Source organism: Lampetra planeri, chromosome 15 (genome assembly GCF_965212315.1).
Source record: "Lampetra planeri chromosome 15, kcLamPlan1.2.h2, whole genome shotgun sequence".
Taxonomy (NCBI): Eukaryota; Metazoa; Chordata; class Hyperoartia; order Petromyzontiformes; family Petromyzontidae; genus Lampetra; species Lampetra planeri.
Genome location: NC_136121.1, coordinates 6117357 through 6131448, shown reverse-complemented (window position 1 = coordinate 6131448; position 14092 = coordinate 6117357). Strand labels below are relative to the sequence as shown.

The window sequence follows — 14092 nt, the reverse complement described above, 5'->3', positions numbered from 1 at the left end:
AATGCGATCGCCAACGACATTTGGCGCGCAGTTTTCTAATGCGTCACCGATTGGCCAAGTGTCGCCCACGTGACTCGCGATCGTTTCCGTTCTTGATAGGGGGAGGGGAAGCGGGGGAATGGGGGGGGGGTGATGGGGGGAGGGAGGGGGGGATGAGGGAGGGGGTCTGAGGGAGGGGGGGTTGAGGGAGGGGGAATGAGGGGGGGAGAGATGAGGGGAGGGAATGAGGGGGGAGGAGGATGATGGGGGAGGAGGATGAGGGGGGAGGAGGGAAGGGGGATGAGGGGAGGGGGGATGAGGGGAGGGGGGCTGAGGGAAGGTCTCGCGCTATTGGCTCGGGGGCCGATCACGTGACGAGCGTCCCGCGCGCACCGTCCAGGAGACTCCACGGGCCGGCGCGTGAGTGGCCGCGTGCCGCGCCTGTCACGTGACGCGCTCGTCACGTGGCGCGCCTGTCACGTGGCTACTAACTGCTTCCGGTTTCGTGGTTGCTGCCCCCCTCTGACAGTACCCGGCTTCGTCGGCGCTGCTAACTCGCTACGACTGAACAGCACTTGCCCCAACAGTCTGTTTACAGGCTATACGGGGGGTCTTTGCCTGTGGCGGCAGTGGAGGAGAGAGAGGAGAGGGGGGGTGTTGGGAGATGACGGCGGTGATGGAGGAGGCGGCGGTGACGGCGGCGTCTCGTTGCTGCTGCGTGGCTGAAGCGGCCGCGGCTCTCGCTCTGCTCTGCCTGGCCGCGCTGCTGCTGGTAACCCTCCTCGAGAGAGACGGGCGAACGCCACTGGCCCCACGGGGCAGAGCGGCACGCGAGTGTAGAGCAGCACGGCGACTGGAGCGCGTTTCAAAAAGTTCGCGGTTTGACCCCCAGCGGCCGCCCTGGGTAATGCTGCGTATGGACACTGTGGGCCCGATAGTAAAAGCACCCGCGCTGTCAGAACTCGGCGTTGGCACTTTGATCCTGAACCATATTGTTGCCATATGCAAGAAGAGAATTGTGTATTGGTTCTAGATTTGAAGCTTTCGTGACTGCAATGATTCATATTCTCAGGTTTTTTCGGTAAAGTCACGTAGTTAAAAACATTAAAAGTCACGTAGATGGGAAATAATAAAATTTCTTGTCTTTACCGAAAGAACCAAGAAGATGAATCCCTGCAGTCACGAAAGTTTTAAATCGAAATGTGTATTGGCTGTTAGCCGTAACGTACTGTGGTGATGACGACGATGAAAGCGACGTCTGCTTAGCAGTAGACGTTTAAGATCCCGTGATCTTAAATGGAGGAGGCCATGTATGCTACAGCATCAACCGGTCACAGCAATATTTTCAATATATCACATTACTTAATGGATACCCATTGTTATTTATATGCATTCATTAACCCCCCCCCCCCCCACTTCGCTGAAGAAGGGCTCACAAGTGATGTCATCACATCTACCCCTATATTTAAGGCACGAAACAAGAGGATTTCTCCACAAATCTGGCTGCCGCCTGATGAAGCTGGTTGTAATTACTGGCGAAACGTCGTACTCGGATTGTAATTGTTGTGGCTTTGCTCTCCAACACACCGGTGTGCTGTACTAGTATACTACACTATACACTACACTATACACTACTATACACGACACTATATACTACTATACACTACACTATACACTATTATACACTACACTATACACTACTATACACTACACTATACACTACCACACTATACACTACACTATACACTACCACACTATACACTACACTATACACTACCACACTATACACTACACTATACACTAGTGCTGTACTAGTAACGAATTGGCCACGTTCTGTTTACGCGACAACCCTTACTCGTTGGCTGTGTCGGGTGGTGGCGGGTTTAACGACACATTTATATATTTACGCGATCTAACCCAAAAAAACCTGTAATATGGGTGACTGAATTTGTGTAACGCCACAGTCATCGCCCCCTCGACTGACAGCCCCGCTTGCAGGACGCACAGGGACGGCGACCGCGGGGTAGGAATGTTTGACACGTTGATGAGAGGCTCTTTTGACGCGTAAAGTGCTGTATCGTAAACGTTATAAGTGTGGCCACGTGTGTCGGTGTCACGGTTCAAGTGTGCCAATTTAGAATCGGAATAGACTGGAGGAATCCGATGAGCTATAAATCCTCTCAAAGATGTCCAGTAGATATTCTTGGTTCTTTCGGTAAAGTCACGTAGAAGGGAAATAATAAAATAAAATGTCCAGTAGAGGCTGGTCAAAACGTTACAACAAACAATACAAGAATGTAAAGTATTGGAAAGGTAAACAAATCAAAATCACTTTTTTTTTAAATACAAACAAAACGAAGCTAATTTTCTTCTTACCAAGTAAAGCCCATTTCTGGTTTAAATTGAGATCTCTTCCCTTTATATCCTCCGCCATTCCCAAGTCAAGGGTCGTATATGCTGACCCAGTTAGCATATTTTGAAAACTAGAGCCATTCAATTTTACGAATCATTTTCATTCTCAGTGACCCAGAATTAGTAAAGTTGGACTACATTTCATTCGGAAGCATTTTGGCTGTAGACCAGTTTTATAGCTTATCGTGTGAAAATTTCAAGCAAAAATTAAAGAAATAATCTAAACGCATCTTAGTAAAACAAAATCACCGCAAATAACTTTTTGTAATTAGCTTTCTTTTTATCCGCAACATCGCTTCTTAACTCTGAAACTTATCAACACCCCCTTGATGAGATTTGGCAGTCAGCTGGCGAGGCTTTGCTGGGGAAACAGATACAATCGTAACAATAATTAAAAAGGCTCTTTTTTAGTAGTACAAATAAATAAATGTTATTTTTATCGGTGGCCACTTGTGATTAAATCTGGTTCTCAAATGTTGATTGTCATCGCTGTCATCAATGACCGCACAAACAAGGGTTCAGAAAAGTTGATTCTCAACTTAATTTTGCTAAATTCTAGCTCCGAGAAGTAATCAAAATATCGGCTTGGATGTCGTGCGATGAACAGTACTCTCTGTCGCCGGGGCGGAGGAGGAAATTGCTGCCCCTCGACATTGTGGATCGGAGATCACGTGGAAGGGATTTCGGAAGTAGCACTGTGGGATCTACTTCCGAGGGTCGTTGCGTAATATGGAGGGTTGCTTTGCTTTGAGAGAAATTCCAATGAATGACGTGACAAGGCACAGTCGGATGATAAAAAATTAGCAAAGACATATGGTATATATTTTAAAATAGTTTGAATGTTACTTTTCAGCCCTTTGTAAATCTATTGCCTGGTGATCGTCTCCTCGCGCCATATTGGTCATCTAAATAACAATCATTAATTATTTCAAATTAGATTGTGCCCATTTAAACAGCCTTCGCGTTAAAGTAAGTCATTCTCGTGAATGAAGCTTAAGAAGCTGGTGATCGTCAGTCCATGACACAGCCCAGGATTTTTTTCAGTTTAATTTATTTGGTATAGCCCTGTGAAGCCATTCGGCTCTTGAATCGGGTGCAATCGCAACAAACAAAAAACAAAAACATGAACAGGAAAACATCTTAAAGTGACTATGCGCAAACAGAAAAATCCAGGAAAAAAACAGCAAAAATCTTCCAGGTACATTTGTTTTCAGGGTAGCTTCCATCTAATGACCCCAAATTGTCACCCTAGCATTGGCACTGGCCAACTTCTACAAGCATGCTGAGAGTACAAGACCTGCTTAATGGAACGTGAGATCCAAATATATATATACTCTCATTCAGCAGATCTGTCTGGCGTTGTCCAACGTGCATTTGAAGCTTCGTTCATGGGAAAACACATTCCTGCGGAGGGAGCTGGTAGGAACGTAGGGTTGCTCGGTCAATGGCCAGGGTCAACGGCGGCGTGGTGTATTCCGCAAATATGCCCGACTGTGAGGGTGGGCACAAGCCGGCGTGAGTAGGTTAAACGTTGAGTTTTATAAGGGCACCACGGGGTGACCAGCCCCTCCCCACCCAGCCCCACCCCTCCCACCCCCCACCCAGCCCCACCCTCCCCACCCAGCCCCTCCCCATCCTCCCCACCCAACCCCTCCCTCCCCACCCAACCCCTCCCCACCCAGCCCCACCCTCCCCACCCAGCCCCTCCCCACCCTCCCCACCCAGCCCCTCCCCACCCTCCCCTCTCCACCCAGCCCCACCCCTCCCATTTTTGGATGCACGACGGACGGACGCAATAATCCCCTGTGGGCTGGTGGAACCAGGTGGTTCCTACCAGTATAACTGTTCCATTGTAATCACAGTCCAGCCCATCATTGCATCACTTTAGTGGCGTCATTGTGAAGTTACTCCCATGCATTTCATTCCACCAATCCAGTGACGTCGAGGGGTGACTATGACCACGACGAACTGGCTGGATTCATTGCTTGGACGTTCCAAGTAAATGTGTTTGTTAATATCCTATGACACCATCTTTTGCCAATCTTGTTTAGACAGTATTCACTAATTTGCGTTACAATTATCTGTCGTAATGTCACACGTATTTTAATAGTGTATAGCGTTTTATTTGAACATGTAACAAAATATTACTTTGCAATCTTTTTTTACACGTTTCCTTTATCTTTTGCAGGCATTATAAGATATGCGTTAGACGAGACCACCTCCTAGATTTTCATTTTCAAGTTTCATTTATTTGGTATAGCCATGTGAGCCATGCGGCTCTTAAGTCGGGTGCAACCGCAAGAGACAAAATATGAACACAGAAACATCTTAAAGCGACGACACGTAACAGAAACATCCTGGAATAAACCAGCACATATTCCTAAAAAAAACCCGTATTAAAACGCTGTGTGCAAAAATCCCAATGTGGTGCAAGTCAACAATAAAAAAATTAACCCGTAAAAACAAAGTTTTTCACTATAAATCCTTAAAATGCGTGGCGGCTAGAGTCCTCTCGTCCTCTGGCTTGAGATGGCTGCCACCTATGGGTCAGATGATTGTCTGCCAGCATTAAGCAATTGGTAATTAAATATTTTAAAAAAATTCCCTAAACAGTGTAAAATTTTGGAAAAAAATTTTCACGAAAATTAATTGTCACGCATAACGAGTCTGTGTGGAAAATGTCAGCTCGATTGGATCACGGGAAGTGGGTTAAAAAACGACCGAAAGATTTGCACGGTCGTAAGCAAGCAAGCACGCAAGCAAGCAAGCAAGCGAACTTAATATAAAGGATTTAAAAAGATGGATTTGATCACGAGACTGTGAGAGATGGCGATGGCTTGTGGAAGTCTTCATCCAGCAGTGGATCGATCATGGCTGATGATTAGCATGTATAGCTCTTTATTTTTTGGCTGTTCCTTGGTTTTCACCTGACATCAACAACCACGTCACACAACCACACTCCCGCTCTGGTTTGGAGGATGTCAACTCGCACCTCAGCCCTCGTCTGTAAAAGGAACATACAAAAACAGATTGTACAACATCGGGTTAGACCAGGGGTCAGCAACCAACGTAACAAGAAGAGGCATTTTTTTTCAAATTCAATAAAGAAAACCCGCAATATTTCAAGAGCTGCAATGCTTTTGAGTATGAGACGGTCGTTATTTCCCATCTCGTTTGTACAATTCAGTTTGAGCCATGAGCCTAAGCGTAACATTTGCACACAATTCACTTCAACTACTCCATTCTTGTATATGGTCATTTCGGGAGATAAGTGCTCCTGAGCAGACTGCTTCAAATAAAACACATTCCTCCTGCGGAGGGAGCTGGTTGGAACGTTGGGCTGCTCGGTCAATGGCCAGGGTCAACGGCGGCGTGGTGTATTCCGCAAATATGCCCGACTGTGAGGGCGGGCACAAGCCGGCGTGAGTAGGTTAAACGTTGAGTTTTATAAGGGCACCATGGGGTGACCAGCCCGTCCCCTCCCCACCCAGCTCCACCCCTCCCACCCCCCACCCAGCCCCACCCCTCCCACCCCCCACCCAGCCCCACCTTCCCCACCCAGCCCCACCCTCCCCACCCAGCCCCTCCCACCCACCCAGCCCCTCCCCACCCAGCACCTCCCCACCCAGCCTCTCCCCACCCTGCCTCTCCCTACCCTCCCCTCTTAGCCCCTCCCCACCCTCCCCTCCCAGCCCCTCCCCACCCTCCCCTCCCAGCCCCTCCCCACCCTCCCCTCCCAGCCCCTCCCCATCCTCCCCTCCCAGCCCCTCCCCACCCTCCCCTCCCCACCCAGCCCCTCCCTCCCCACCCAGCCCCTCCCTGCATGCGCGACGGACACAATTATCCCCTGTGGGCTGTTGGAACCAGTGGGTTCCTACCACTATAACGTCACTAAGGAGTCTTTAAAGAGCCGACCCTCTGGTTGGAGCTATAATATTTTTTTATAATAATTTACCTATTTAATTAGAATTTAATTATTTGTCTGGGAAAACAATACTGAGTCATAGGACTCTTTCAGGAGGATCCTGCGCTGTGTTATATTACGATCTTTTTTCCCAGAAAATTAATGAGTTGTTTAAACAAGTGGGAGGAAACCGGGGCACCTGGAGAAAACCCATGCTCACGAGGGGGAACAACACTCCATCCCCATACAGATGGAAACAGATGCTGATTAGTCCCCTTGCCGCACCGCCTTCTACTGCCGAGCCGGGGTACGGCACCTCAGCGCCCACGGCAGAGGTCACAAACGGGTTTTGATTCCGTACCCGTACCCGGCCGCACCAGGGTCGCAAACGACGACCCGTACCCAGCTGGGTACGGGTACCCGTTCCCTACCCGTACCCTACCCGAAATGAGTGACAAACGGTGACTCACCAGTGACTCACGGCCTACCCGTACCCGTACCCGGCCGCACCAGGGTCGCAAACGGGTGCCCGTACCCGTACCCGGCCGGGTACGGGTAGCCGGGTATCGGGTAGGGTACGGGTATCGGGTACCCGGTTGCGACCTCTGGCCCACGGGAAGGCAGTTTAACAACACCTCTGCGGTGATCTACCAACTCTCGCTGCCTTCACCAGTGCTGGAGTCCAGGCCACGCGCATAGTAGCCACTAGGATCTGGGTTATAGGTGTGTGTGTCTCCACTCTGCCTCTCTGACCGTGGGTATGGGGGGGGTGGTGGTTTGTCTTCCGTCAGTTGGCACTCGTGGCCCACATGACGGCGTCCGGAGAGACGGAGCTGTGGCTCGGCAAGCAGGAGCCGCAATTCCTGGACCCGGTCACCGGGGCCCGGCGACTCTTCCCAACGCGCCACGATCCGGCGACACTCGCCCTCTCCGTCATCGTCCCCGCGTACAACGAGGAGGAGCGCAGTGAGTCAGCCACTCCGCTCGCATTTCTCTCGCTTCCAACGTTTACAGAGGCCGCTGGGATTCAGTTTGCACCAGTATGCTGTGTGTACGTTGGGCTGTTGCAATGCTGGGATAATGCGATATGTGCTTGGTGCGGTCTTTTAGTCTCATTATTTATTCCCGTTGACAGTGCCAGCCATGCTGGATGAAGCTATGAAATATCTAGAAGACAGAAAGGTAACGTATTACATATTAAGCCCATCCACTTTTCAGAAATACAGTTGGTTTCATACACATGCCATGTCTTTTTCAACTAGTCCCAACACTGAACGAACTAAACTGTTGTGATTAAAACCTGTCATTGATTCATACATTCAGCAGATCTTGCAGTTCTATTTTACATATTGAGTTTGTACTCGTTTTTTGTACATTATAAATACGTTATTAATTATTAAGCAAACACCATTCCCTCCATTGTTAGCAAGCCATGCCTAATGCCTTAGCATGCCGTGGAAAGATGTTAACTCCCTCGCCTGGTATGCAGGAGGTTGTGGGTTTGATCTCGACCTGTATATTCGGAGTTTGCATGTTCTCCCCATGGTCGCGTGGATTTTTCTCTGGGTCTTCTGGTTTTTCCCTTTACATTTAGAAACACGCGTTTAGAGTATTTGGCTGCTATAAATGTCCACATGATAAGCCACTTAGTTGAGCTATTATTTGTGGCTTGGTCGGTTCTGTAAAAGAGCTCTGCAGCTCAGTGGGCCTGACCTGGTGAAATAAAAAAATAGTTTAAGCCGTGAAAGAGTCACAGACGGAATGTGGTGGTCTTCAATCTTGACTTAAAGCTTTCGTGACCGCAGGAATTCATATTTTTGGGGTCTTTCGGTAAAGTCACGTAGATAGGTTCAAAGAAAATTCAAAACTACGATATTTCGATCTCAACACAAGCAGTCGTCATACAGACAAAGGGTATAAACCTCGAAAGGCAACATTTTAAACCTTTATAAACAGTTTGCCTTTAGAGGCTAACCCCCTTTTCCTGATGACGACTGCTTGTGTGAATCGAAACGTCTTAGTTTTTATTTTCTTTGAACCTATCTACATGACTTTACCAAAAGACCCTAAGAAAAGAATGTGGTGGTCTTGTTGCTGCTATGGAACCTCCTTTAGCTCACCAGGGGGCAGCACACATCCACCATGGTGTAGTCTTCACATCTTAGGCATCTTGTAATGCACTCCCATGCCCATTGGATGCATTGTCAAATATTAGGGTCGTGATTCGATTCACAAATCGATTTTTTTTCCTGTCTCATTTTAACAATTTTATTTATTCGGTTCTCGTTTTTTTCTGTCTCGTTTGTACGATTCTATTTGATCCGTTATTCCTAAGTGTAACATTTGCACATAATTCACTTCAAGTATTCTATTCTTGCATATGACAATTTTCAGGAGATAAATGCTCCTGAACATACTACTTCAACTGAATATAATAAATTTTCACACGCACGGTTCGATGCGTGTATCATAGCACAAGCATCGATATTAATAGTTGCATTTATTTATCTATAAATACCGACTGGTTTAACGTGGTAGATTCGTGCCGTGTTAAGCGAAAAGCGCGTGAAGCGAAAACAATTTCCCCATAAACAATGGCACGAAAGCATTTGCCGGGAAACGAGGTACTAAGCGCACGCGCAGTGAGATGGCGGGACAAATAACTGAGGGTACGCCGCTGAGTCGCTGTATCATTCCGCGCATTGTATCGCACCGCTGAGCTTCGCAGCTCAAGAAAGTACAGTGAAACCTTGGATTGCGAGCATAATTCGTCCCGGAAACGTGCTCGTAATCCAAAGCACTCGTATATCAAAGCGAATTTCCCCGTAAGAAATAATGGCAACTCAGATGGTTCGTTCCACAACCCAAAAATACTGTATTCATATAAAAATGATTAGTACAAAATAGCTTTTTATATTTTTATTATTTAAATGGAATATAAAGTAATCAAATTAATTAATTAAATTTAATCGTGGCTGGTATGAGGGAGACGAGAGAGAGGAGAGGAGGGTTATTGTGTAGGACGACTTTCACTTGCAGCACAGTTACGAAAGAACAGTCACTACACTTGGACACAAAATAAAAACATGCTTTACGCACACACTCGTGGTCACAACACTATACAACACTATAGTATACTCTTCTTAGGTTTTTTCGGTAAAGTCACGTAGGTAAAACATCAAAATGAATGAAAATAAAATAAAATAAAAAATCACGACGTTTCGGAGGCAACACAAGTCTCCGTCATCAGGTGGGACCGTCACAGCCAGATTAGCTGCATCAAGTGAGGCAATGATTCAAGATGTAATCCCTTAAAAGCGAGTTGAGGGGGGGAGGAGAGGGAGGGGGGGAGCTCATCAGACTATGGTAGCCAATGAATGGAACGTATCGGGAGGGAGGGGGGGCGAGGCCAAAAGGGTGGGCGACGGCGTGCAAGCGATTGTGCGCAAGCGGCTAATTACTGCACACGCCAACACAATGGAGCGATTATGCGCAAGCGGCCAACTGCCGCACACGCCAACACAATGGGCAGAGAGGATAGACAAAAGAACGAAAATGCCCATGTTAATACCAATGCTATAGTATACGCTCGCACGGATGTTGAATATACGAGTGAGGCACGCCGACTGAGACCGAGCATGGGAGACCATTACCCACAATCCCGCAGCGAGAGAGATAAAACAACCATTGGCTCAGTTGTGATCACGTGATGCTCGGCAGACAAAGCGTATTCTGTACGTACTGCTCGTATTGCAAGACATCGCTCGTTTGTCAAATTATTTATAAATTTTGCTCGTCTTGCAAAACACTCGCAGACCAAGTTACTCGCAATCCAATGTTTCACTGTAGTTTGTCTTCGACCGCTCAGAAACCGCGTTATAACGGCATGCGTTCCCGAATGGAAGAACCGCGTCATGGCGAAAAGTCGTTGTAGTGTGAACACCAAACGTTAAACGAGCACTTACCTGTAGATGCAAGTGTGTCGACTGTATTTGACATCTGCTGTGCTTTTTGAATGCGATCCATTTGTGTATGTTGAACTTGTTTCGCACCGTACGTAGCCAACCGCGCCAATCGGAGGTGCAGGGGGAAGGACAACCAACTAAACACATAAGGCAGTTATGTAGAATTCGTTTAAAATTTAGATTTGAAAGTGCATAGCTCCATTGACTTACTTGAGCTATGCATTGGGTTTTGTGCGTTGTGTATGTATGTATATTGGTGCTTCTTTCGCACCGTGCGTAGCTAACCGTGCTAATTGGTTTGTTTTTGAGATGATGGGCAATTAACAGGATTAAATGAATCCGTGACAGAATTAATGATAAATTATGTTAATGTTTTGGCCCATATATGGATTAAAGGAGTGTGGCTTTGCCCATATAAGGAATACTGCAACGGGGGAATTGACATTTTTTGACGATTTATGTTCGATTAAACGGGAATCGACCTGGATCCATCATGGATCAAGCACGGTGATTCCTGTCACGTGATTTGTGGATCAAAACCGACGATTTGTGGATCGCGCGTAAATTTGTCGATCTAAAGAGACGATTTGTGGATCGAAAAAGCCCCCACATTAGGCCGCCCCTTGATGCCAACTGGCTTCCTTCTGCATTAGCACAATTTGTCATTAATTCTGTTGCGGATCAATTTCATCGCCGTTGCAGCGCGTCAAGAAAAAAAACCCTTCGCTCGCTCGATCGAGAGGAGTGGGATTCCTCGGGGGGTCAGCCGCGGTCGCCGCTCCGACAGTTCGCACACTCGACAGTTCGGCTGCTGCATCCGCGATGTGGAGGGCAGCCAAATCCATGTTTGTGCTGTATTAATCATTTTTAAATCCTTATGGTGCTTAAAAAGCAGCTGACTAAATATTATAACTGTGTTTTGAGTATGGTAGTCCTTTCGATGACATCAGGAGTAGCTTGATGCTTATCGTCCGTGCCTCCTGTAGAAGTGAATAATGGACAGCGGTCGGTTATGTGATGGACTTTGCTCCCACGTCCATGCAGCGACGTTTACCAACGCATATGAAGCGGCGTGGGCAAGTATAACCAAACAATCCCCAATAACCGTGTGGTGTGGCGAGGCCCTCGTTCAGCAGTGCATTGACAAAAGAGTGCTGTACATGCACGCGTGTGTGTGTGTACCGTGAAGTCCACGGGCAAGAGCGCATCGGAGCTTGTTGTTCCTTTAGGTGCCGCCACTCCTTGCCATCCGCTTCCTTCCGTGGGAAATGGGAAACAGCAGGAGTGGGAAGTCATCTGAAGGTGGTGGCTAAAGGTGCTCTGAGATACGTTTGTGGGACCTCGATTGGCACGGGTGTAGAGATGAGTCTCCTGTTGGGTGCCGTGGTGGTGAAATGTGAACTACCTCACCTGGTATATAGGAGTTCATGGGTTCGATCCCGATCCTGATGCCTGTATATTTGGAGTTTGCGTGTTCTCCTCGTGGTCGTGTGGATTTTTCTCCGAGTCCTCCGATTTTTCCCCCTACACATTTATAATCAACATCACGCGTTTTTGATTATTTGGCTGCTATAAATTTCCAAATGACGAGCCACTTCGTTGAGCCATCGTGTGTGGCTATAGGTCGCTTCTGATAAAGAGCTGCATAGCTCAGTGGGCCTTACCTGGTAAAATAAATATTGTTTAGTTTAGTAGGAGTGGAAGTAGGCTCCACAACAGGGTAGCAGAACACTGCTGAGTGAAATTGAATCCACAATCAATGAGAGCGGAGTAGCGACTGGACAAGCAATGGTTTGCCTTTCTTCCAATTCGATTTTATTCTCATTATCCGGGGTCAACGTTCAATATGAGATTAAATTCTCTCTTTACCGTCGTGGCGAATGTAGAGCTGCTGGTGACTGCGGTAAATGTGAGCCAAGAACAATATATAATTACACATTGAAAATAGTCGAGTTTTACGCTTGCAATTCGATGCATGTTCCCTGAGCCTGACAATGTATTTTAATCAATAAATTGATGCATTTATAGATTGTGAAGCGCTGCAGGTCATTTCTACCAGCTACCAACCATCTCACTGTGGCACGAGTATATATTATTCATAATTTAGAGCCCTTTGTCACTATCACTGCCGAATGTAGACCTCCCCCACAATGCATCGGCTTCGGGGGTTTAACCGTCCTTCACTAAACTTTAAAATCTAGATTGAAAGATAATTTCTTTAGTACTGCTTGTTGTTGTTTTTGGTTTCTTGTCCTTCCCCCCCCTCCGCACCTCCGATTAACACGGTTGGCTACGTACGGTGCGAAAGAAGTTCAACAAACACACACACGTGCATACAGACTGGTCCAGTGTGGGTTGGGCAAGCGTGCGGTGCCCAGGATCAGCTCAGATATCACGCGCCAATATTGTTTGCAGCGGCAAGAAATCGAGATCGGTGTGCCGGATTCGTTGTGCAGTGCGCTAACTACTGCACCACTGTGAATACAGTGCGGCATAAAATGAAAACTGCAATGCCAGACCGCAGTCAAACACTGATTACAGTACAACACATTGTATTGTCTTGGATAATGATGAACATGTTAACAAAAAGCTCAACATATGCATCAACATACCACTGCCGTTAAAATAAAACGTGACAATAGGCGATGTTTCGGGCAATGGCTCTTCTTCAAGAGCACATAGATCAGTGGTTGTTAACCTTTACTGCAGCCTTGCAGTGGTTCTCAATCGTTAAAACTTGTAAAAGGTTTCAGTTTGGTGTTTTAACATCTTAACAGCTGTTTTGTTTCATATTCTTAGGTTTTTTCGGTAAAGTCACGTAGGTAAAAAATTAAAATTAATAAAAGTAAAATAATGGAACCGTTCCACCTGAAGACGAAAGCTTGTGTTGCCTCCGAAATGTCGTGATTTTTATTTTATTTTTATTTTACTTTTATTAATTTTAATTTTTTACCTACGTGACTTTACCGACAAAACCTAAGAATATGAATCCTTGCAGTCACGAAAGCTTCAAATCTAGCTGTTTTGTTGCTGGAAAAAAGGGGACAACCTATTCTCATATTTTGGTACTGGCAAAAGAGGTACCATGATGTAGCTACTAACCCCGAGCTCTCATTACTCTTGATAGTGCATTGTCTTTGAGCTGTGCGCCTTTTGGCGTCCTCTGGTCTAACACCGTTTTGAGATGAGGCTCAAAAGAAAGCTGTCTCTGGTGTGGACCAATCAGTTTCAAAGACAATGCATATATTATCAGAGTATGTTTTTGTTTGCATTCTGACCACAAGTATTGTGGTTAATGCAGACATGATTCCTTGTAAAAGGTTTCAGTTTGGTGTTTTAACATCTTATCACCTGTTTTGTTGCCAGAAAAAAAGGGGAAATCCTATTCTCACAACATGTATGATGTTAATAAATGCATAGGGGTTTGATGAAACAAAGTAGTTGTACCAACATGCCCATGCTTAATTTGTGTTTCAATGATTTAGCTTCTAAAATAAATCTGGCCATCTTCTTGGTTCTTTCGGTAAAGTCACGTAGAAGGGAAATAATACAATAATCAAAATAAAACATAAAATACAATTCTCACGACGTTTCGGCCACAACGCTAGCAGCCGTCCTCAGGTGAAGAACAGGGCTGTCGGAAAGACAGCGTCTGAATGGGACAGACCTGTTCTTCACCTGAGGACGGCTGTTTTCGTTGTGGCCGAAACGTCGTGAGAATTGTATTTTATTGTTTTATGTTTATTATTTTATTATTTCCCTTCTTCGCGTCTTTACCGAAAGAACCAATAAAATGAATCCCTGCATTAATTCTAGATTTGAAGCTTTCGTG

At 46.3% G+C, this 14092-nt stretch overlaps 1 protein-coding gene across 1 annotated transcript in view; it reads left to right on the top strand.

Moving 5' to 3' along the window:
• Positions 1-365: 365 nt before the first annotated feature.
• The window catches only part of ALG5 (ALG5 dolichyl-phosphate beta-glucosyltransferase), a 47699-nt gene continuing 33972 nt past the window's right edge, over positions 366-14092 (top strand). The window contains exons 1-3 of the mRNA XM_078600873.1: positions 366-751; positions 7087-7261; positions 7431-7477. Coding sequence (XP_078456999.1) covers positions 644-751; positions 7087-7261; positions 7431-7477 — 330 coding nt within the window. The 5' untranslated portion in view covers positions 366-643. The remainder of the gene's footprint in view (positions 752-7086; positions 7262-7430; positions 7478-14092) is intronic.